The sequence below is a fragment of the Callionymus lyra genome, chromosome 8 (assembly GCF_982586985.1).
Source record: "Callionymus lyra chromosome 8, fCalLyr1.hap1.1, whole genome shotgun sequence".
In the NCBI taxonomy this organism is placed as follows: Eukaryota; Metazoa; Chordata; class Actinopteri; order Syngnathiformes; family Callionymidae; genus Callionymus; species Callionymus lyra.
The window spans coordinates 21,059,151-21,080,274 of record NC_141825.1 but is presented as its reverse complement, the minus strand read 5'-3'; the positions used below and the strand labels follow the sequence as shown (position 1 = coordinate 21,080,274).

General features: G+C 34.9%; 2 protein-coding genes across 3 annotated transcripts; one reads left to right on the top strand and one right to left on the bottom strand.

Annotated features, from left to right (window-relative positions):
* Nucleotides 1-582: 582 nt before the first annotated feature.
* atp6v1e1a (ATPase H+ transporting V1 subunit E1a) lies at nt 583-4,446 on the bottom strand. Its single transcript, XM_087797156.1, has 9 exons — nt 4,306-4,446; nt 4,077-4,142; nt 3,903-4,012; nt 2,619-2,685; nt 2,450-2,539; nt 2,327-2,395; nt 2,176-2,270; nt 1,900-1,987; nt 583-874 (listed from the first exon to the last, which is right to left on the bottom strand). Exons 1-9 carry the CDS (start codon nt 4,336-4,338, stop codon nt 812-814), a joined length of 681 nt encoding a protein of 226 aa, XP_087653282.1. The 5' UTR covers nt 4,339-4,446; the 3' UTR covers nt 583-811.
* A 991-nt stretch (nt 4,447-5,437) lies between these two features.
* Nucleotides 5,438-19,996, top strand: bcl2l13 (BCL2 like 13). 2 transcript variants are annotated; one of them, XM_087797153.1, is made up of 7 exons: nt 5,438-6,025; nt 6,363-6,549; nt 9,997-10,068; nt 11,438-11,594; nt 12,193-12,265; nt 13,145-13,270; nt 18,712-19,996. In XM_087797153.1, the coding sequence occupies exons 2-7, from the start codon at nt 6,414-6,416 to the stop codon at nt 19,687-19,689; spliced, it is 1,542 nt and encodes a 513-aa protein (XP_087653279.1). In that variant the 5' UTR covers nt 5,438-6,025; nt 6,363-6,413; the 3' UTR covers nt 19,690-19,996. The 2 variants fall into 2 exon arrangements, with proteins under 2 accessions (XP_087653279.1, XP_087653281.1); XM_087797155.1 differs by having other exon boundaries at nt 5,438-6,063.
* Nucleotides 19,997-21,124: the final 1,128 nt, after the last annotated feature.

Below are 21,124 nucleotides of genomic sequence, written 5' to 3'. Positions count from 1 at the left end.
TCGTAGCCTTTCGATTTCAATACAAACTAATTCAGTAAAAACTATTTCAATGTACAGATTATTATTATTATATTGTTTAATGAAATTCTTAAAAACAAAAACATTTCCATTAAAAAAAAAGATTTCAACATTTCAAAATATAAATAATCACTATAGAAAATATTGAAATCATTTATTAAAAAAATAAATAATTCAATGCTTGAAAAAACATTTGAATAGAAAACCTTTTAACATTTCAACCATTCAATAATCTGATAGCACTGATCTACTTCCATACATAACATTTCTGTCACATGGGTTGAAAGTAAACTGTAATAAAAGCCTTATCATTGCTTGGATCATGAAATATAAAGTCAGAGTTTAGGGCCTTGACATATTGTTTCGAACTCGAGGTCAGATCCGTCTTTGCGTAGACTATGACCATGTCACCCGGAACTAAATATGTGGTTTCTCTCTGTTTTTTACATTGTCAATGTGAAACAAATGATGTTGCTAGTGTAGCTAGGCTACTACATTCCCTCATTGTAGAGTGAACATAGCCTGAATACATTTGTTTACAAGGTGTAAATAAATATTCACATAAATAATCAACGTGCACGTTTATTTCTTTGGCTTTTTTGCTGACACATTACAGGCATACACAATATATTGTATAAAGCTTCACATATTGTACACACACGACAGACGTGTTGCACTTTTAAAGCTGATCATGAGGTTAGTAGGCACAGTGACACGACGACAATGATTCCCTGTTATAGTGAACAACCATTTTATATAAAGTCCACCTCCGTTCCTGCTCAACAGATTGTTGTCAATCTGTGAATTTGCGGTTGGGATTGGCACCAAATAAAGCCACTCTGACCTCAGGCATCATCTGTCAATTGAAAAAAAGTTAAAATAAAAGGTACACATTTAATTACCATTCTAATACGTATGAAAGTATATGAGCGTTATCAGAATATTCTGACATTTTAAACGTTTAAACATTTTTATCAAAATGTTGTTTGTTTATTTTGAAGAATTGAATTATTATTCCATTTTAAATGTAATACTTTTTATATTTAATTAAAAAAAGAATACAAAAAATAAAAATGAATGCTCTCATAAAATCAATTTAATATATTTTAAATTAGCAGCTCTTTACATATTTATAGTAAAAAGTTGTACAATAGACAATATCTAAAGAGCTACTTTCAACCAATCATGTGACACGTGGACGATCACATGACAGCGTAGAAGCACATGATTCATTAGCTCGGTACACTTAACTAACATTTTATATTGAATTTAAAATTCAATAAGTTAAAAATTACTCAATTAGGAACATTTTTTAAATTAGAATATCAAACCACATGTGTAAAAATGTATTATCTAATTTAAAGATGTATTCTATTTTATTATTATATTTATTCGAGTTTAAATCAACCTTTAAATAAACAAGTTATTTAATGAAATTATTTATTTATTTATAATAAAAAATTGAATATACACCATAGAATATGATCTTTGAATATAGTAAATATTTAATTAAATTATTTAGAAAATGTTGATACAAAAAATGTTTCAACATTAAAAATGTTTAATTCAATATTTTGATGCCACTGATATACTTCCATACATCCGTTTTCTTTTTATACAAGTGAAAAAATGTGTTGAAAATATAATATACAGTATATTATACATAATGCAATATATTTCCTTTTATATAACGTTAAAAAGGTCGAGGGGTTCAAAATCTTTATTGGAGAAAAACTAAAGGTAAAAATGTACTGAAGTCATTTTTTCTTGGAGATTTGTTGCGCTCTACTGCCCTCTTCAGACCAACAGTGGTATTATCACCTCAAATAGTTGCAAAAAAATAGCAAAAACCCTATTTCAGATGTATAAAACTGACGGTACCTGCTGTGCCATGAGCTCCATCCTGTTCTCCAAAGTGTTGGAAACTTTAATCTTCCTGTTTTCATTGTAAACTTCAACTCCTCCACAGCTGCAAAAAAAAAGATCAGGTTCCAGAAACCCGCATAATAGAGGAAAATCCCACTAAATAAAAATCCTATATTATTTTTTTATTTAATACTTTCAACCAAAAGCTCTAATGATCTCCTCTTGTAGAATATTGAATAAATGACAGTGTGTGTAAATATTCTAATGTGATAACGTTTTGAATGATCTTACATGCTTGATGATAGAAAATGATCCTGGTCGATCACGACTTCTATGTTGCTCTTCACAGTCTTCTTATAGACTTGTACGCTCTTAGTGACTGCAGCCTGAACAAACAAATCAATGTCACATCATCACGGCTTCAAACTTGGACCGGCCTCACCTGAACAATCTCGACATCTTCTTTGCGGCAGCGGACGATGACTCTGGGCTCCAGTAGTTGGTAGAAACCCTGTCAGAGGTACAGTTACAGACGAGAAAGGAAGATTTATCGAGTCTCATGTACCTGGAGGACAAGACCCTCCAACAGTCTGGAGTACGTCTCCTGGTCTTGAACGATGTTTGCTAGTCTTTCACGAGCATCGGTCAACAGGTCCTGGCAGAGGGAAAACCAGGAAGTTCATTTTCTTTTGGTCTGTTTACAAATAATTTCTACTAAAAAAAAGGTTGCTCACCGTGATCATGTCGTCTCTGGCTTTCAGGACCTTCAACCTCGCCTGGTTCATCAGGTTAGACATCTTACTAAGGGTGGATACATAAAGGAAACACTGAACTTAAAATCCCTTGTATAAAGGTAAGAGTCCCGGAAAAGTGCAGCTCAGGGGCCACATGCGGCCGTTTGACTGTCATTGTTGGGTCAGGTTGGGTTGGGTTGAGGTCAAGAGTAAAACTAACTAATAACAGCTCAAAGTAAGTTAAATTCAATATTTTTTATTCAATTTGAAAGTAAATTTAAGAACAACGTCAACCAAATTATTAAAAACACCACATTAATGTATATTTAGGGAAATTGTACCCACATTTAAAAGATAAAATTAAAACGATTTCCTGCACAAAGTACTTGTTACCTGTACGGACAATTTAAACTGTTTTGATAATTATTGTGATTGCCTGTCAATCTGTACATTTATTTTTTCATCATCTTAATTTAGATTTTTTCTTAGACTATCTGTAAATGATTTAAAAATAGAATATTTGGGGATTTAAAACTAACAATAATTATAACTGATCATGTGTTCACACATTGAATATGGTTGAAATTTTAATTGATGACATTTTAATTCCAATCGATTGTTATTGTCTTTTATAACTTATCCACTGGAATTTAATTTCTTTTCATGAATAATGACTAATTTAGACCAGAAACAGAATTGTTTTACCAGTGTTGTAAACACAACACGTGGATCTTTTTAAATGTCATTCCTGTTTTAGGATAATACTTTTAAAATCAAGCTAAAAAAAAACATCTCAATGGAATTCAGTTAAAATCCACTATTGCGCAACAAAATAACTACAATAATAAATATAATAATCTATTATAATCACTATTTTGGGGTTGTAATGTAGACTAAAAGAATGCAAACATATAAATAAATAAAAATTGATTAATATAAAATAATGAATAACTAATGAAAAAAGAAAAATATCATAATACAACTTAATAAAGTTCTTGTTTTAGGACTTTTTTTTAAAATAAAATAAATGTACAGTTCAAGATATTTATTTATTCATCATTTAATCGGAAATAAATATAGTTGTCGTCAAGCTACTACCTTCAAATCTAGCGTGTAAACTGTCAATACAAGCAGACGTGTTTGTGCAGAAGTGCTGCAGGCGAGGATTGTCAGTAATTCTCACAAGAGCAAACATGCATATTCAATATTCTCCTGCAATGGGCGGTTGTGTGTGTGTGACGTCAACAGCAAATCCTGACAGGAAAAGTGAAGAAAACAACTCACATCTTCTTATGTTGCTCAATTTGTTTCTCCTTCTTCTCGTAGTACTCAATGATCTTCACCCTCTGAGTTTGAACCAAGCGTCCCTTCTCGATGTTGAATTCCTCTTCTGCCTTTTTTTTTTTTGAGGAAGAACAGATGAACGTCGAGACGAGCCTTCAATAGCACTTCACTTACCTTGGCATCGATTTCTTCTACTTTCTCATTGGCCTCTTGCTCGATGAAGGCCATCATGTGCTTGATCTGAGGGGGAATCATGAGGATTTGACAACATATCTTTTTTAAAGCACTTTTTCTAGTGAAGAGAAATAACGGTCGTGTTGGCAAATATTAACAAAGTCAACATCAAGTTAGAACAACGGGCTCAGAGTTCGTTATAAAGAACAACAAACGGTCCCAACAGTACCTGCTTCTGGACGTCAGCGTCGGTGAGCGCCATTGTTGTTGTTTTTTTTTAAATAATTCCAAAAGCGGATTAAAGTAGGAAACAAGTTTATTTTTCTGCTGAGTTTCAGCAGCAACAGACGTCAACTTGTGACAGCTTCTCTTCTCTTTTGTGCGAACGTCACTGTCCGTGGTTTCCGGTTCTGCCTTTCACAATAAAACTACAGTAGAGCACAGGGGTGGGCAGTTAGAATCCCTCAGGGGCCACCTTATCTACTGTGACTTTTGTGAGGGGACATAATGAATAAAGAAAACGACTAACAAAAGGCTTTTTTATATGATGGGAAAACTCAATATAAAAAATAATAAAAAGGACATAATAAAAAAAATCTTAACCTCGAACTTGACCTTTAAAGTATATACTTTATTGAATATTGTTTTGATTGTTTAAGCGCTTTGTGACCCTGGTCTGGAAAAGCGCTATACAAATACAAATCACTTACTTACTTACTTATATATTTTATCATTTTATTTAGAGATACAAAAAATGCAAGATGTAACATGACATCTCAAATCTAATTTATTAGATTAGATTATTGTATTCATTATTGTATTTATTTTATTACGTAATATTTGTTTTTTTTTTACTAGATTCCATTAAAAATATATATATTTTTTAATGATTTTCAAATGTATTCTCCTTAAACAGGACAGATAAGTAAAGAAAAGAGAGAGAAAAAAAGTCCTAAACAAAGTTTTTTAACGACTTTACTGAATTAAAAATAAATACAATTTAAATAAGAAACATTTATAGATGATCATTTTATAGTTTTAGCCGAATAAATACAGTCAGAGCTTTTCCTTTGAAATTGCGTTTTAATTTTTGTCCATTATTAAGTAAGTAAGTAAGTTATTTGTTTTTAAAGAGCCCTTTTCAGTTGATCCTGAAAGAAACTGGCAGCCAGTGAAGAGATTTAAGGATCGGAGAAATGTGAGTTCTTCTACTAGAGCGGCTCAGAATTCTTGCTGCAAAACAAAACTGTTGAATAGTCCAGACAAGAAGACACCAACGCATGGATTACAAGCTCCAGATCATGTTGTGACAACATTTTCCGAAGTTTAGAGATTAATGTTAATAATAATCTTATTTATATAGAATCCTTTAGACATTCAATTTCACGAGTTACTTTACATAAACAACACATTTAATATATTTAAAAATGGTACCATAAATTAAAAAACAGTACAATAGTAAAAACAATATAATGAAAGACAACATGAATTCTGTTATGAAATACAACATTAGAGTCTCTTTGTGTGTTTTGCTGATGAGTCAAGAAGTTTTATTTTCTTGTAGTCTGTTCTGACCATAACTGGGGGGAAGCCCCGGTGCAAACCCAGGGTAGATAAGCGTGTGGGGGTGTTTTTTGTGAGCAGGTAATCCGAGATTCTTCACCTACATCTCAACCTCTGTAAAAATAAGAAACAAAAATATGATATACGCCGAACTTAGTAAAGTAAAACCAAAAAAAAGAAAGAGATAACAGCCGATGGAAGATTCTTTTATTGTGAAGGCGAGCAGCGCAAGAACTGCGACGTGAGAGTCTCTCGCTTCAGCTTCTTCCTCTCGAGTCTCTGCTGCAGTCGCTGCTGCTGCAACCAGTGGTTCCACCACCAGATCCTGGACCTTCTGCTCCAACTTTCTACTTCGTCAGGACTCGTTCCCCGCCTGGTCCAGCAAGGTAGGAGCATTCGACCGTCGACGTCCTCTGACCCCGAGGTTTGCGCTTTTTTTTATTGACACGTTTGCGAAGCTAGCTTGAGCGTCAATGTGACTTCTACTGAGGTCTGCCATGACATGGAACATTTAAACATGTCTAATGTCGCTCCTCCACTCATGATGTATTCGTTTTTAACTTTTAATTCAGAGTTTAATATGGACAGAACTTCAGCCACATTTTTTCCCCCATTTCTTTATTAACAAGTTAGTTTTTTTGTTTGTGTTTTTTTTTTTATTTGTTTACTGGAATTATGCAAGCCCTGGTCACAAACTAACATCCTGGTTTCTTCCTCTCTTAGATAAAAAAAAGTGAGCTTTCATGTCCCCCCGTTGACTGATCATCATTCGCAATGGCTACCTCAGGCCCTCCCTCCAGTGCCTCCATCCCCACCACCGTGCCTGAGGGGTTCCACTATGAAACCAGGTTCATAGTGCTCAGCTGCCTGGGACTGCTGCCTGCTAGCAGAGCACAAGCTGCTCCTCAAGGTGAGGCTGTGAATGAACTGTACTTTCTTCTGTGCAAACACGGCCGTCAAGGGCAAAGTTTTATGGACTTGTTGTATGTGTGACATGTATGTTGGAGCATGGACCCATACAGCACTAACACACTGGGAAATACCACCTGTTGTAGCCTACACACACACTCCTAATACAATAAAACATTAGTAGACAGGCATGTGTATTTGCAAGAATCTGGCGGTACGATGATGATACAGGTGGAACGACACGGTATATTGCGATACTGTAGTAACAAGGATATATTTTTTTGGTATTGTCCGAGCACTTGTTACAAAATACAGATCGCATGACTCTTTATGAAGTTGTAACCGCTTTCATTTGCTTTGAAACCAAAATATGTCCAATTGTTGGAGTCCACTGTATCCTCTCGTCCTCAGTCCTCACCAGGATTATATTGTTACTGTTATCTGTGGAGGATGTAATGACTGCTGCAATGTCTAGCGGCCGGATGTTTAGTTGCAACCGTGTGAATATCTACGGGTTAATTGTGAATTAAAAGAAATATTTTTTTTATTATTTTGCACTTACTCTATAAAATATAAACCATATAAGAACTGTGATTAAAAAATATAGCATTATTTAAAAGCCAAAAAAATCATACGGTGTCATGGGGAAAAAATATGTGTGATATATAAAATTTTTCTTAAAACCCTACTAGTTTTTTTTCAAAGAATTAAGGTTTTTATTGATATTCTTTTCATTTAGAATATGAATCCTTTGTATTGATGTATATGTAGTAATTTGTGTTATCTCTGATCTTCTTATTCATTGGTAGATTTATCTTGTGGTTTAATCACGAAAACGTTTAAAAAACAAACAAACTTTTTTGGATTTTGTTGAATTCGACATTATATGATTTCTGCTGTTCATATCCCCAAACCCTCAAACTTTTGATTTTTCTTAAGCCTATGTACTTTTTGAAGAAGTAGAAAAACATTAAAACAACTACAGAATTATTTTAAACGTGTGACTTAACGGTAAAGTTACAGTTTACACCCTGGACTTGGATCGTGCCGTCCACACTGGTGAGATTAGATACAGGAGAAAGGAAAGTAATCTTGGATGTGTGACATTTTTATTTACTTCTACCATTTCAGAAAAATTTCAGTCAAACTTGTTCTCCAGGTTTATTGTATTTATGTATTTGTAGAGTAAAGAGAAAAACATTTTTACTTTATAACATGCATTTTAATGTGGTTATAAATAACGTAATTGTTGTAAATCACCTAAAGATCTTGTTCTAGTTGTTGTGGGAAACTATTTTAATAGAAAAAGTGAACTTTCAAATATTCTATTGGTTATTTGAGTTTTTAAAGTTATTTTAAAGTATATATTTAATGTTTAACTTTCAAAAGACAACTGTGGATTTATGTTGGTCGGAGCTTCAGGGAAAGCTTTGGTGTGAGTCGCATGCTGTTTTTATTACATTTTAGAAATTCTTCTTAAGTCTAATTATGGTTTATTGTACAGTAAAAGATGTTCTTTCTAAAAGGGAGAATTGTAAAGTCACTTGTAAACAAGATTTGAAAGTTTTAGTTTTGATCTGTTTATCGATTTTCCTCTGACGTGCTCAACTTTACTGCAAAAGCTGCTCCACACATGTGAGCTTTGAAAAGAAAACACCGACATTCCACATTTTTCAGTTGCATCGTCGAGAAAGGAATAAAACCAGACGACATCAGGACATAATCAGCAAAAACCAAGAAGAACTAGAAACATTTTGACTATTATAGTCACAAACTAGAACGCACAGACCTCTGCCAAGCAGCTCATTTATGTCCATATTTTGAGTGTTCATTTATATTTTAGATTTAGATAGATTTATATTATCAATTTAAAAAAAAAAATCAACCGGTGATGGCAATGAGCTTCACGAGACAGCAGGTGGCAGTAGCTTTTCCGAGTTTGTTGCACAACATACACAGTAATACTGCGAAGATTTGGTGAATCCTTTTAAGATTCGCGGATCAAAATGTGTACCTTGTCGTCATCACCATTTTCAGAAATGTAATCAAAAAGTTTAAAAAATAGTTTGCTAAATAACACGAAGGTTAGGTCACTTAGTGTTTGCATGTAGGATCAGTTTATGGTTGCAGTTTTTTAATTCACTTAGACGTTTTTAAAATGTGTTTTGATCCCAAAACATTTTGATATTAAAACATTGTTGACATTAAGTTTCTGAATTTAAAAACTTTTACGTCTAAAAATATGTTTCTAATCTATAAACTCCGATAAGCAAACATTGTTATCCTACCATAGAAAAACAAGGTATGTTTATGATGAAATAAAAATAAAATACAATACAATTGCTTAAATGCTTCAAAGCTCCTTTATTTTATTTTTTTTGTTATTCTATATTAATCGCCATCTGGTTATAAATGATTTAACAACATATTATGCTCCTCCCTCGGAAAAAACTGCTAAATATGCTTCATAATTTAATAATGAATCTTTTTTTTCTTTTTTTTTCAGATATGTTTATTGCGACATATTCAACAATGTATACATTTTCACACATGTAATATACTTTTTTGTTTTTTTAACAGACCAGGGAAATTCAGAAAAAACAGATTTTTGTTTATTTTCCCCCCAATCAGAAAATAAAATATAAATATAAATAAAAGTAAAAATAAATAAGGTAAAGTAATACTAAAAATAAATAAATAAACAACACACAGATTGCAAACCAAAGGTAGTTTTTTCTTTAGAGATGCAGTGTATACATCAAAAAAGGTTTGAGCATTTGAATTCAATATGAATTTAATATCAATACCCGTGTGCTATATATGCAAATAATGAATCTTTTAAAAAAAAAAAAAATTATTTTTCCAATAACTTTAGTTTTCTTCCGCACACGTCAAAACGGATCACATTCAGCGGCGCATGCTAACGTGTCGAAGTTCGGCGTGAAGAGCTCACTCTTCTCTACTTCCTGTCTATTGTTCAAAACATGGTTAGAGGCCGTGGAGAAAGACAGACGAGTGGCTGATCCCTGCTTTCCGCTTGACCTGCTCGTACTTCTGACAGCTTGTCATGTGCAATCACTGTAGGATTACTCGCACGCCAGCGGCCCAAAGGAAAAGCGGCCGGCGAGCTCGTTGTTTCGGCTAAATGCTGAAACAGCAACAAGCTCGGGGTGGAAACACCATCACTGATCCTTGGGGTGAAATACTGTAGATGCCATCACTGCATACTTGTCACGAAGATGTTAAAAACTAGAAGTGATTGTCGACGAACAAGAAGCTCCACATACAGACACAAACAAAAAAAGTTAACGTTTTGCTTTAATTGTCAACTTCGACTCCATGTTCAATCCTCTTTCGATAAAGCATTTATCCTTTCTTGGTGATGGTTTTCATCTGAACTTGAAGCTCACTGTGGTTTATTTCACCAGTTGTTCTTTTTGTCTCACAGTTGAGCGGAGGACGGTGATAAGAGAGGAGGTGGCCGAGGAACTCAGTAAACTGGAAGATGAAATCGCTGCCTGTGAGTGACTTATTTTTGAGAATCTTTTTTTTTGTTTTTTTTTAATCGCATACACAGGCTTGTTTGTAAAAGAAAAAGCTGTAAAAGTATTTTCATTAGACTTGAGAGAATTGATTTGAAATGAGTGAACATGAAAGTGATTGGATTTTTTGATGATCTGGATTTTTTTTTTTTTAAATGGATTTGTTATGGAATTTATTGGCTTCTAACTGTTGCTGCCTCAGAAACGGGGGGAAAAAAACACAGCATAGAATTCAGTCCCTAAAAAAAGATCTGACAGTCTTTGGTGACTGAATGTGTTGTTGTTTTTCTAAAATAGTTTTTTGGCTGTTGAGGGAGGAGAGAATGTGGAGGGCAGCCAAGCAGAATGTAAGCAGGGGATGAGAGCATTCAGGCAGATTGAAAGTTACTTGTTTATTTCTCATCTTGTCCTTTTAACATGAGTTAGTAATAAACTATTTATATCCAAATCTATTCACTACAACGCTAGTTGAACTGTGATCAAAAAAGATTGTAAAGAAGCATAGAAAACAAGTTCCCTCCAGCCTTTTTAGACCTTTTTACGCCATAAAAGTGGCAGCAAAAACAATGTTTATATGTGTATATATATATATATATCCCATGTAGAAATCAACACTTTAATCTTATCACTTTAATGATGCATGATAATTTTTATTATGCTCCGTGTTTAGATACAAATGAAAACATATTTTAATTATACTCTCACATGCATCATACTGCAAACCAATGAACTCAATTTAAACTATTAAGAACCTGTCGTCTGCACCAGAAAATCAGACATACTTTCTACCAAATTATCACACACACACAGAAATACACTGCAAAAATATATATATATAATTTAAAAATATATATATAAAAAAGCAACTTGAGAAGAATAAAAATGTCGAGCGGGAATCGACCGACTAAACGTTTAGTGATCTGTTAGTGTTCGATTTTCCATCACTTTAATCCGAAACCATCCAAGTTGTGTATAATATAATGATGTTTACTTTTGTCCTTGTGTGTGGTGTCGTTGTATATGTGGGATTTGTTAATATTGTTGCAAGTCAAAGTATTTTTTTAAAGTGAAACACAAGTTTGTTTAATTGATAAAATACAGTAAGAGAACGATGGCAGCGTTTCTTTGTCCTTTAATATGAATTCAAAGACAGTTGTGTGATATAAATACTACTGTATGTATAAAATTATATCAACACAACAACTGCCTCGCTCAATAGAACACAATTAAACAGACTTGGAAAAACCTATTAACAAACAAATTTAGATTTTTATCCATAAGGAAAGATTGATGATATCATGGTCATTATTTTCACCTTTTTTAAAAATGTATTGTGTTTACCTCAAGCTTTCTCCAGGACAGGGTTTGATCGCCGCACGTCACAAGTGTTCAGTCCAGACAATCCTGAGACCTCGATCGAAGACGTTCTGGCCAACCTGGGAGACAAAGTGACCCGAGAGCTGGACACACACCTGCCCGAAGCTGTTCATAAACTCATCACAGGGTAGGTCTGAGGACACCTTATGGTGCGGGGGGCAAGTTCATGTTCAAACAGTGTCCTATAAAGATGCCAGTGTTTAAGATAAGATAAGAACATAGTTTTTTAAAACGTCCAATAACTGTTGAAGGAAAGTGAGTGTTGATTTGAGGAGGACGAACAAATAGATGATTAGGTATGAGTCTGATTGTGGTATTCTCTTATATTCTTGGAGGATTAATAATATTCTTGCTAAATAATTTTGTCCCTGTGTGCCATCGCTCTAAAGATTACATTTTAAAATTAAAGATGGTAAACAACCACTCAGTATAACTATAGAAACAAAAACTCCTTTTGAAGCGTGACAATGTTTAACTGAATTTTAGAAACTCACGATAAATCAAACCAGACTCCGCCATTTTGTTGTTTATTTCAGATTTTTTCCATAATAAACTAGATCTGGTAAATGTTCTTTTTGCAAAAGTCCCTCTCAAGAGAAGACATGAAAACTGTCAATCAAACTGGTCGACACTAGATTATTGAGCCGTTGTTACGTTGTCTTTCAAAAGTTAATCTTTTGTTAATAAATAACTGTATTTTTTTGTTTAACTGCTTGTGATTCAAGGCTGCTAGACTATGAGAGATTCAGGGAAACTGCACTGGATCTGTCGACACACACTCAGGGAAGCTGGAACAAGGTGAGTCTGAATTGATGTCGATTTATCATCTTTAAACAATTGATCATTTTTAGGGGGGTAAGAAAATATCAATATAGCGATATATTGCAATATTTATATTCCCGATACTGTATCGATATTCAATAGCAATGTATCGATATTAAAAAAATATATATTTGCGTTGAAGTCATATCTCGACGCCAGTGAAGCAGCCTCTGCTAACAACAGAGCTAACATTAGCGTCTCTGCTGCAGTGTTGCTGTGTGCAGATGTTTGGAGGTGAAATCCCTGCATAGGATTCAACGGCACTAACTTTATTAAACATCTAAAGATGCATCACGACGGAGAATATGAGCAGATCCTATAAACAAGAAAGACGAAACAAAACGAAGCAGTTAACTTTGCTGTTCTGTAGAGACGAGAGAAACTTTCTATCGACTGCGTGAAAGTCAACAATAACAAATGTGTTAATGTTGACTTCATCATTTTAATCTGCCTCATACAATTGAGAGTTTGTGTTTAATACTGGTTGAATAAAGGCCGTCAAACATTTAACAAGTTTAGTCATAACACTGTTAAATGCGTTTCTTACTTACTTTGAAATCGTGTTAATCACAGAACAAATTATTTTTCACCAAAAAAATAATAAATAAAATAACTGAATTAAAGTTAAAATGTCATTTCAAGGGTTAAATATATTTTTATAGCTGATGTTTGGACTCATTTATGCTTTAAAACAGAGTTTAAAGTTAAATAATTATACACAGACGGATACTAGATATTGCATGGTGCTCCAGGTTGTCTGAGATGTTAATGGACTTCATTGTTATAATAATGTATCGTGATGCGTATCGTATCGCCAGATTCTTGCCTAATCGTTTTTTATTGATGCTCTTTCAGGTGCTCGTGCCTCTGGTGCTTCTTCAGGCTTTACAAAACGAAGGTCAGTCCATTCAAACTCTGCTGCATCTCGGGGTTCGGTTTCTTGAGGAGGAGGCTGCGGACGTCATCCGGCATGGAGGATGGGTGAGTTATTATTTATCATTTCATTTAGTGATGGAGTGACTACGAGTTGTTATGTTGGCAAATAAAGTAGAGTAACATAAGGATTCAAGGGTCCAAGTCAAGTGGTAATAAAGTACAATAGCTTTTGTTCAGGGACCAGAAAGGAAGGATGTGAGAGAATCATTATTCTTTCTTCATGACTGTTGCAGCAGATGTTGAGGTAGTTATGGACTCATTGTGTCCAGGAGAAAAAAATACTCCCTACAGGAAAACATGCATTCTTTTGATAATGTATTTTTGGTATATAATTTCAAATGTATTGTAAAAACTGTAACAGAAAAGTGAGTGAGCAACAGTAACATCTACCTGCTCTCATGCAAAGGACTATCAGCTGCAGACAGAACAAATATTGAGAAGGTATTCACAGCCCTTCGTATCAGGAATGTTTTTCTGAAAGGTTGAAGTGTGTTTAAAATGATACCAGCGAATACCTTTTCTCTAAACACAAACTTTTATTATATTTATATTAACTGGCATCTTTGACTTCAGGGAAGTTGAATTTTTAAGAGCATTAATTGTTATTTCCAACTGTCCAAAAAGAAAAAAATGCTTTGTTAAATCATTTTATTCAAGAACTCTGTGGAAATACTTCAGTAGCACCTGCTTGTTTCTTAGTTCTCTAAGTTCATCCCAAAATGACATTTAACTTGATAATCAAAGCATTAAAACAAATATGTTTATTGGCTGAAAGACCAAATCAATGTTTTTTTTTAATTGCAATTGTTTTAACTTGTCATGCACTTTCCTAAAAAATATTTAGAATGTAGAAATAAGATTTTAAAAAAATGAATTATTAAAATAGATTGCTAGATCTATATAGTTAAAATAAAAACTCTGTATATTCTTTGACATTTGAGTTATTGACATATAATTGTCACAGATATATTGCCGCTGTGTTTGTCAACTGAATACTTTAAAAGGTAGTATATTTTAAATGAATTTGAATTGCATTTTCTGTAATACAAAGAGCCAGACGAGGGCGCTGTTTAGCTACACCCCTGCGTTTCTTAAAAAAAAAACCTTTAACTTCTTTAATTTAAAATCAATATTTTGTGTCAGAAGTCCCAGAGTATTTATTTGAATATTATGTTGATTTTTATGCAATTTATTTTGTTATATTAAAGTTATGTTTCAATTGAAAATGTGTTTCGTGAACTAAAAGGAAGGTCATGATGTTTCCTTTATTATTTTACTATAGATATTTACCAACAATGAACAGTGTTTGTTCTAAAACAATAATTTATGAAAGTCTTAAGTTGTCGAAATAGTCTGTAAATAATATGCTGGCCTGGTAACAGTGGGTTTGTCATCGTTTTGTACAGAAGAATTCCACGTGAGTCATAGAAAGAAATGCTGTTGTGCTTAAACATGCCTGCAGTAAAAATTCTTCACTTGACGATAAAATTGTCCAAAGCTGGATTTGACGAAAGGTGTTTTTCTCGAAATACCATCAGATCACGATCAAGGCGCCATAATGTGTCTCGGCCGCCATTACCTCATGGCGGCGACGCCGGGGTCGCCTTTTTTTTTTGTGCTAATGTTTGTGAACCGACAACCCCGTCTGAGCCGCATTCCTGTCCAGCGTTATGTCACAGGGGATGAACGGATGATGTGCCAGGGCGGGATCAGCATTGATGAAGAGAAAGTATGAAGGGAGGGAGGGGAATATGAGGCAGGGCGGGGTCAGCGACGGTGAGGCAGCAAAAGTGAAATCTCTCTTAGTTTGACAGTCGCCTGCACGAACACTTCGCACCTCCTCGCCGTCTTCACTTTATTTACCAGTGCAGGGATCAGAGTTTCTGTTCGGTAAGTAGGTGTTTTTTTTAAATGTTCAATTTGAACTGTTTAACTGCAAAAAGAATACATTTTTTAAAGATAAAAATGATTGCTTATTTTCATATGTAAACAAAAATATACATGCATAAAGATCGCAAATATTGTAATAATATCGTCGTACAATAACCGCGACCCCTTGTGATGGCCATAACGCTGCAGCCTTTGTTAGTCACGTCCGTAGACCCTAAGCCTTGGGATGACCCTAATATGGAGCACACTTCGTTTGGCTGGAACAAAGCGTACAGCCCTGGAACAGTAGGAGAATGGGTGTGTGGGGGGGGAGGGAGGTCGGCGGCGGTGGTAATGGGGACACGAGCAAGAAGATGGTGGATCCATTTTAGAAATGAGTACTTTTTTTTTAGATATGATTTATAATGTTTAAACCCGTTGACCTCTGCGGGAATCTCTAGCGGCATTGAATGCGAGTGTTGCGTGACACCTGCTCTCACGGCGTTGGTTTTATGAGTGTGCAAATATCAGGCAGGATGACGACTCAGGACCTTAGGGTGTTATTGTGCAACAAAATATTTCGTCAAATACCTTTTTTTTTAAGGAGTAGGATCCTGCTTGGAAACGGTACTGGTGATTTAGACAGATGTGGTGCTGTCGGGGTTTGTGTCGTGTCACCGTGCACACGAACCTTCTTGCTTCGGTTATGTAAGCGTCATCTCTGGAGCTACAGACGGGGGAAATGTGTGCATGACTGTGCAGCTGTAATGATTCTTTCGAAGCCAATCAATGTGGCGTGCTTGCAAAATCCCTTAAAATACCCTATGAACGAAACTTTATTAGGTCACAATACAGGGGCAAAAAATACGATATATTGTGATACTGTAGGAACAAGGATATATGTATGGTATTGTCGAGTACTTGACTCTGGTGTTGCAGTATATTACAGACAACGTGACTCCTGACAAAGTCGTAACTGCAAAATGTGTCCAAACTTCAGCTTTAAAAGCTGCTGGAGTCGACTGTATCCTCTCGTCCTCAGTCATAGCCGGGATTTTGACTTTAGCTTCCTTTAGCTGTGGAGGACGTCAGGATTGCTGCCATCCAGTGGCTTGAAGTAACTAAAATAGACTTAAAGGAGAAAGAAAAGGTACAATATGATGAAAAACTCGATCACATAATTCTATAGTATCAATGTTTAAAATGTTTCTATAATTAAAAAATATATTATGTACAGTATATTTAATTTTTAGCAACAGAAGGAACAATATATTAACCAAAATCTCAAGATGAAATATGCATTTAAATTCTAACATTTATTATTAAAACCTATGATAGCTGTGGGCGTAACAGACATTTGAAAAGGTGAAAGAAAGTATATATAATAAAAACCTGCTGGTTCTTGTTCCTGAGCCACTGCAATAGCTTTCATTTGTCCTCTTCTACACCGGCATCACATTGACTGTCTCTTTTTGTTTTTGTTGTCAATATGATACAAGATATCAGCGCTAAAGGTTTGCCAGAACACACCGTCTGATCAGAGTGTTTTTTTTGTTAGTAAATTGAAGTGACAGCTCAGCTGCTGTCAGCAAGCTCAGGTGCTGACACACACACACTAGTTTCAAACTTGTTTGCAGTGAAGGTTCTTCTCGTGTCTGTCGTTCTTTGACTCCTACATATAAAACGAATGACCGTTTTGGCCTCTACACTCGATAAATAAACATGTTTTGTGCAAGAATAACCTGTCCGCCAATTCCCAGTTTCAAGGTCACACCTAGAAAACATATTTGTCGTTGTTATTTGTCTGAAGAGTGAAAGTAAAGATGATTAAACGGAGCAGGTATGACCTGTGTTTACACTTTTTAATGGATTATTTAAGAAGGATGAAAAAAGAAAGCATTGAGTAGGATTGTGAATGCTTTTAATGGTCATTACCCAGCTCTGGCGGAGACGCGTCTCCTGAGGATGCAAATAAAAAGCAGATTAACGTTGAAATCTAAAGGTCGATGACGATGATTTAATCTCTCCTGTGGGACACAGATGCCATTGTCGTGTCCTTCAAAGCTGAATCTCAAACCAGAGCTGCAGAATTGGGTCAGTTTTATAGTTTCACTGATGAGAGATGTGTCTCACAACTTGTGAATTCATGAGGATTGTTGAGTTATTAACGCCCGCGGACAACAAGTTCTACTGGTTTATGTTTGATGCATTCTTGTAGCGGGTCTTATGTGTCCCAGTTGATTTTTGCGTTTATTTCTGTTTTTTTATTCACATTATTTGATATCCACAATAAACAAAGATCATTGGAGCAATTGTAGATAGGATTTCTACTTTAAAAAATCAATAATTTTATAAGGTGATTCCTTTTGAATTTGTATTTTTCTCTTCTTTCAACTCGACAACTTTCCCTTTTCACGTCACTGCATATACCATCGATTCCATAATTCTTTCATAAGTACCGAGAGTATGTTTTGAAGCTTCCAGGGAGAGTAAACTGGAAGATGACTGAGAAGCTTTGAACCCTTTCTCTGGTCTTCGTAACAAATTCAAAAACGGACCCGTTCCGTTTCTACGGCCATATGCACTTACACCTTTCGGGCAGCAGGGGGAGCCACAAACAAACGTATTAGTCTTATCAAGTGCTCGAGTAGTAAACGTGTTATACTCTTCACTTTGGATAATTGTAGTAAATGTACTATAATATAGTATTAGTTATACTGTTATTGTCCACGTTATTGCTGTTGTAAAATATATGTATAATAATATGTTTTGTACAGAACTATGCGAAGTTCAAAATGGATCATAGATTAAGTGTAGACACACATATACGTTGATAATAAACAAAAACAGATTTTTTAGATTTATTTGTTTGAGTTTTGGAAGACATGCAGGAGAAAACACGAAAGATGTTATTTATTTAATGAAATACCTTTAAGCATTTGAATATTTCTTTGTTCAATAATTGAATTCCATAATTAGTATATCGAAAAGTGAAATGTTATTTGGAATGATTTTCAACATTTAGATTTTTTCTTTACATGGAGTTTATTATAGTAAATGTAGTATTGTAAAGTATAAATGATATTTTCTAAATACCATTAATTAAAATGTGTAGCTCATTCTTACACTTAATTATTATTATATTCAATACAGTCTGATGGCATTAATATACCTAGATTTGTATATTACATTAAAAAGGCTACTTTAAAAATAATATTGCATTTATTTAAGAGAGGTTTGGAATTTAAATATAAAATGTTTTTTTTTTTAATTCAATTATTTAAAGTAAGTAAGTAAGTAATATTTATTTATATAGCGCTTTTCTAGACCAGGGTCACAAAGCGCTTAAACAATCAAAACAATACTCAAAAAAATACATACTTTAAAGATCAAGATAATACTAAAGAATAAATTCAACCTTTTATTATTTATTTATCTAACCCATTTTTTTTGTTTATAATTCAATGCTTCCATTTTTTTTTATTTACAACACTTACAACACTTTATTTCCTACATTGGAAATGTTAAATTCAACAGGTCAATATTCAAATAGCACTTCTATACTATATATAACCAAAGGTTACTTCATTTATGCTGTAATATGGTTGTGTTTCCAGGGTGAGATATTTGTCCGCGAGTCTGAGGTCGATCACAGCGACGCGATCGCAGAAGACAGCAACGACATATACATCCTGTCCGCCGATCCGCACCTGGACCGGCTGAGCCCAGAACCTCCGTCTCTGCTGTGCGAGGGCGACGGCACCAGCCTGCAGAGCTCCTGGCAGACGGAGAGCCTCCCCGTGTCTCTGGTCGGACACGAGTCGTGGGCACAGATCGGCGCCATGGACCCCGACGACTCCAAGAGCGTGGACAGCAACGAGGCGGCGGCGATGGCCGAGGAGCGCAGCGAGAACAACTCCTCCAACTCGGACATCGTGCACGTGGAGCGCGAGGAGCTGCTGGAGGAGGGAGGCGAGGCGGTGGACGAGAGCATGATCAGTGTTTTGGGGACGGAGAGCGACATGGCCGAGCTCAGGGAGCAGTTTAGGACCCGGACTCCACCGGTGTCAGCAGATCCTGAAGTACCGCTGTCTCTAGTGTCATTAGATGAAGCGGTCGTCATAGAAACGCCAGTGAGTTTAACCTCAGAACCTTCTATTATCACTCTATCGTCAGAGCCTTCACTTCTCTCTTTAGAGCCAGAGCTTGGGGCGGCTCCTGAAGCTGCTCCTCCAGAACCAGAACCAGCAGAACCGTTACCCGTTCCTCTTGAAGAACCAGAGATAGTTGCTGCTGAAGTGGCCCCACAATCAGAATCCTGTTTAGCACCAGCAGAACCTGAAACCGTTTCAGAACCAGAGCCCACTCCAGAGCCAGAACCCCCCACTGTGCAACCAGAGTCAGAACCCGATGCTCAGTTAAAACCGCAGATAATATCCATCACTTGCGAGAGCACGGCGGCGCCTCCAGCGGTGCCGCCGGCCGCTCCGGTGGAGTCGGAGTGTGAGCTTCCTGCCCTGATGTACGGAGGAGCAGCTCTGGTGGCTCTGGCCGGGGTCGTGGTCTACGGGGTCATCAGCTACAGGAGGAAGTAGATTCACTTCTCAGGCGTTTAGATGATTTTGTTTGGGTAGATTAAGACACAAACTATGCCTCTTGACAATCACAGTGCCGGGTTGTCGGTGCAAACACGGAGGGAAACACCTTTTTTTTCTCTCTCCCTCGATCATGATTGTTTCTCAGACCAGATCCTCGTATATCATGCAGAATGAAAGTCTTCCTCCTCTTCTCTTCGTCTCCCGTGTTGAAATGTTAGAACAAACTTGAGTTTCATTATCCCACCTTTCTGGTGAACAAATTCGTTTTCGTTTTTATGTTCATTAAAGATCTTCTTCCCCTAAACATTTGTGTACAAATCCTTTGCTGCTTTTTAAATTAATATAATGAAAAAAGTTTAAAAATGTATATAAATTAAGAAAAACTTTCAATAAAAGGCTTTAAACCTGTTTTTTTAAACGGGTTTCTTTGAAGTAATCTTTGTTTTTGACCCACATTATGGGTAAAACATTTTCATATGATGATGAGGCTATATTGAGTCTTTGGTCAAAAAACAAAAAGTTGCTTCAATCTCATGATAAATTTTATTCAATTAAAAAAACAAAAAGGTAAATAAGAATGAGTGTTAAAATCCTTTGTTTGTTCCACACTTTCCATAGAACACTTCTTTATGAAGAGGGATTTGGTTTATATATATTCCATTAAAAATGTAATCAAAATTAACCCCAAAAATAGTTGCTTTAATTCAAAAAGTTGCCACAAACTAAAAAAGAAAGTTCAATTAAAAAGTGTTTAAACCCATTTTTATTGAAACCATTTTCTTTGTAGGCATCGCTTTATATTATTCGATGATAAACGTTGCTTCACAATTGTTTCAAAGTCAAGCATATACTTAATTAATAAGGATAAGGAAAAAAAACAAAAAACATTATCAATTAAAAAACAAGGTTCTAACGATTTTTTAAATAAAACCATTTTTTAACTTTTAATTTTTAATTTTTTTAACCTCTTCCTAGTTATAATAATAATAATAATAATAATAATAGTTGTGCGCATGTGTGATCTAGTTATAATAATAATAATAATAATAATAATAATAGTTGTGCGCATGTGTGATCTAGTTATAATAATAATAATAATAGTTGTGCGCATGTGTGATCTAGTTATAATAATAATAATAATAATAATAGTTGTGCGCATGTGTGATCTAGTTATAATAATAATAATAATAGTTGTGCGCATGTGTGATCTAGTTATAATAATAATAATAATAATAATAATAATAGTTGTGCGCATGTGTGATCTAGTTTTAATAATAATAATAATAATAATAATAGTTGTGCGCATGTGTGATCTAGTTTTAATAATAATAATAATAATAATAATAGTTGTGCGCATGTGTGATCTAGTTATAATAATAATAATAATAATAATAATAGTTGTGCGCATGTGTGATCTAGTTATAATAATAAT

Coding starts and splice junctions, on each gene's coding strand:
- atp6v1e1a (XM_087797156.1), bottom strand. CDS start 4,338: ATGGCGCTCACCGACGCTGACGTCCAGAAGCAG. Junction 4,143..4,305: donor ACGCTGACGTCCAGAAGCAG/GTACTGTTGGGA, acceptor ATTCCCCCTCAG/ATCAAGCACATGATGGCCTT. Junction 2,271..2,326: donor AAGATGTCGAGATTGTTCAG/GTGAGGCCGGTC, acceptor TTGTTTGTTCAG/GCTGCAGTCACTAAGAGCGT.
- bcl2l13 (XM_087797153.1), top strand. CDS start 6,414: ATGGCTACCTCAGGCCCTCCCTCCAGTGCCTCCATCCCCACCACCGTG. Junction 10,069..11,437: donor GGAAGATGAAATCGCTGCCT/GTGAGTGACTTA, acceptor GTTTACCTCAAG/CTTTCTCCAGGACAGGGTTT. Junction 11,595..12,192: donor GTTCATAAACTCATCACAGG/GTAGGTCTGAGG, acceptor TTGTGATTCAAG/GCTGCTAGACTATGAGAGAT.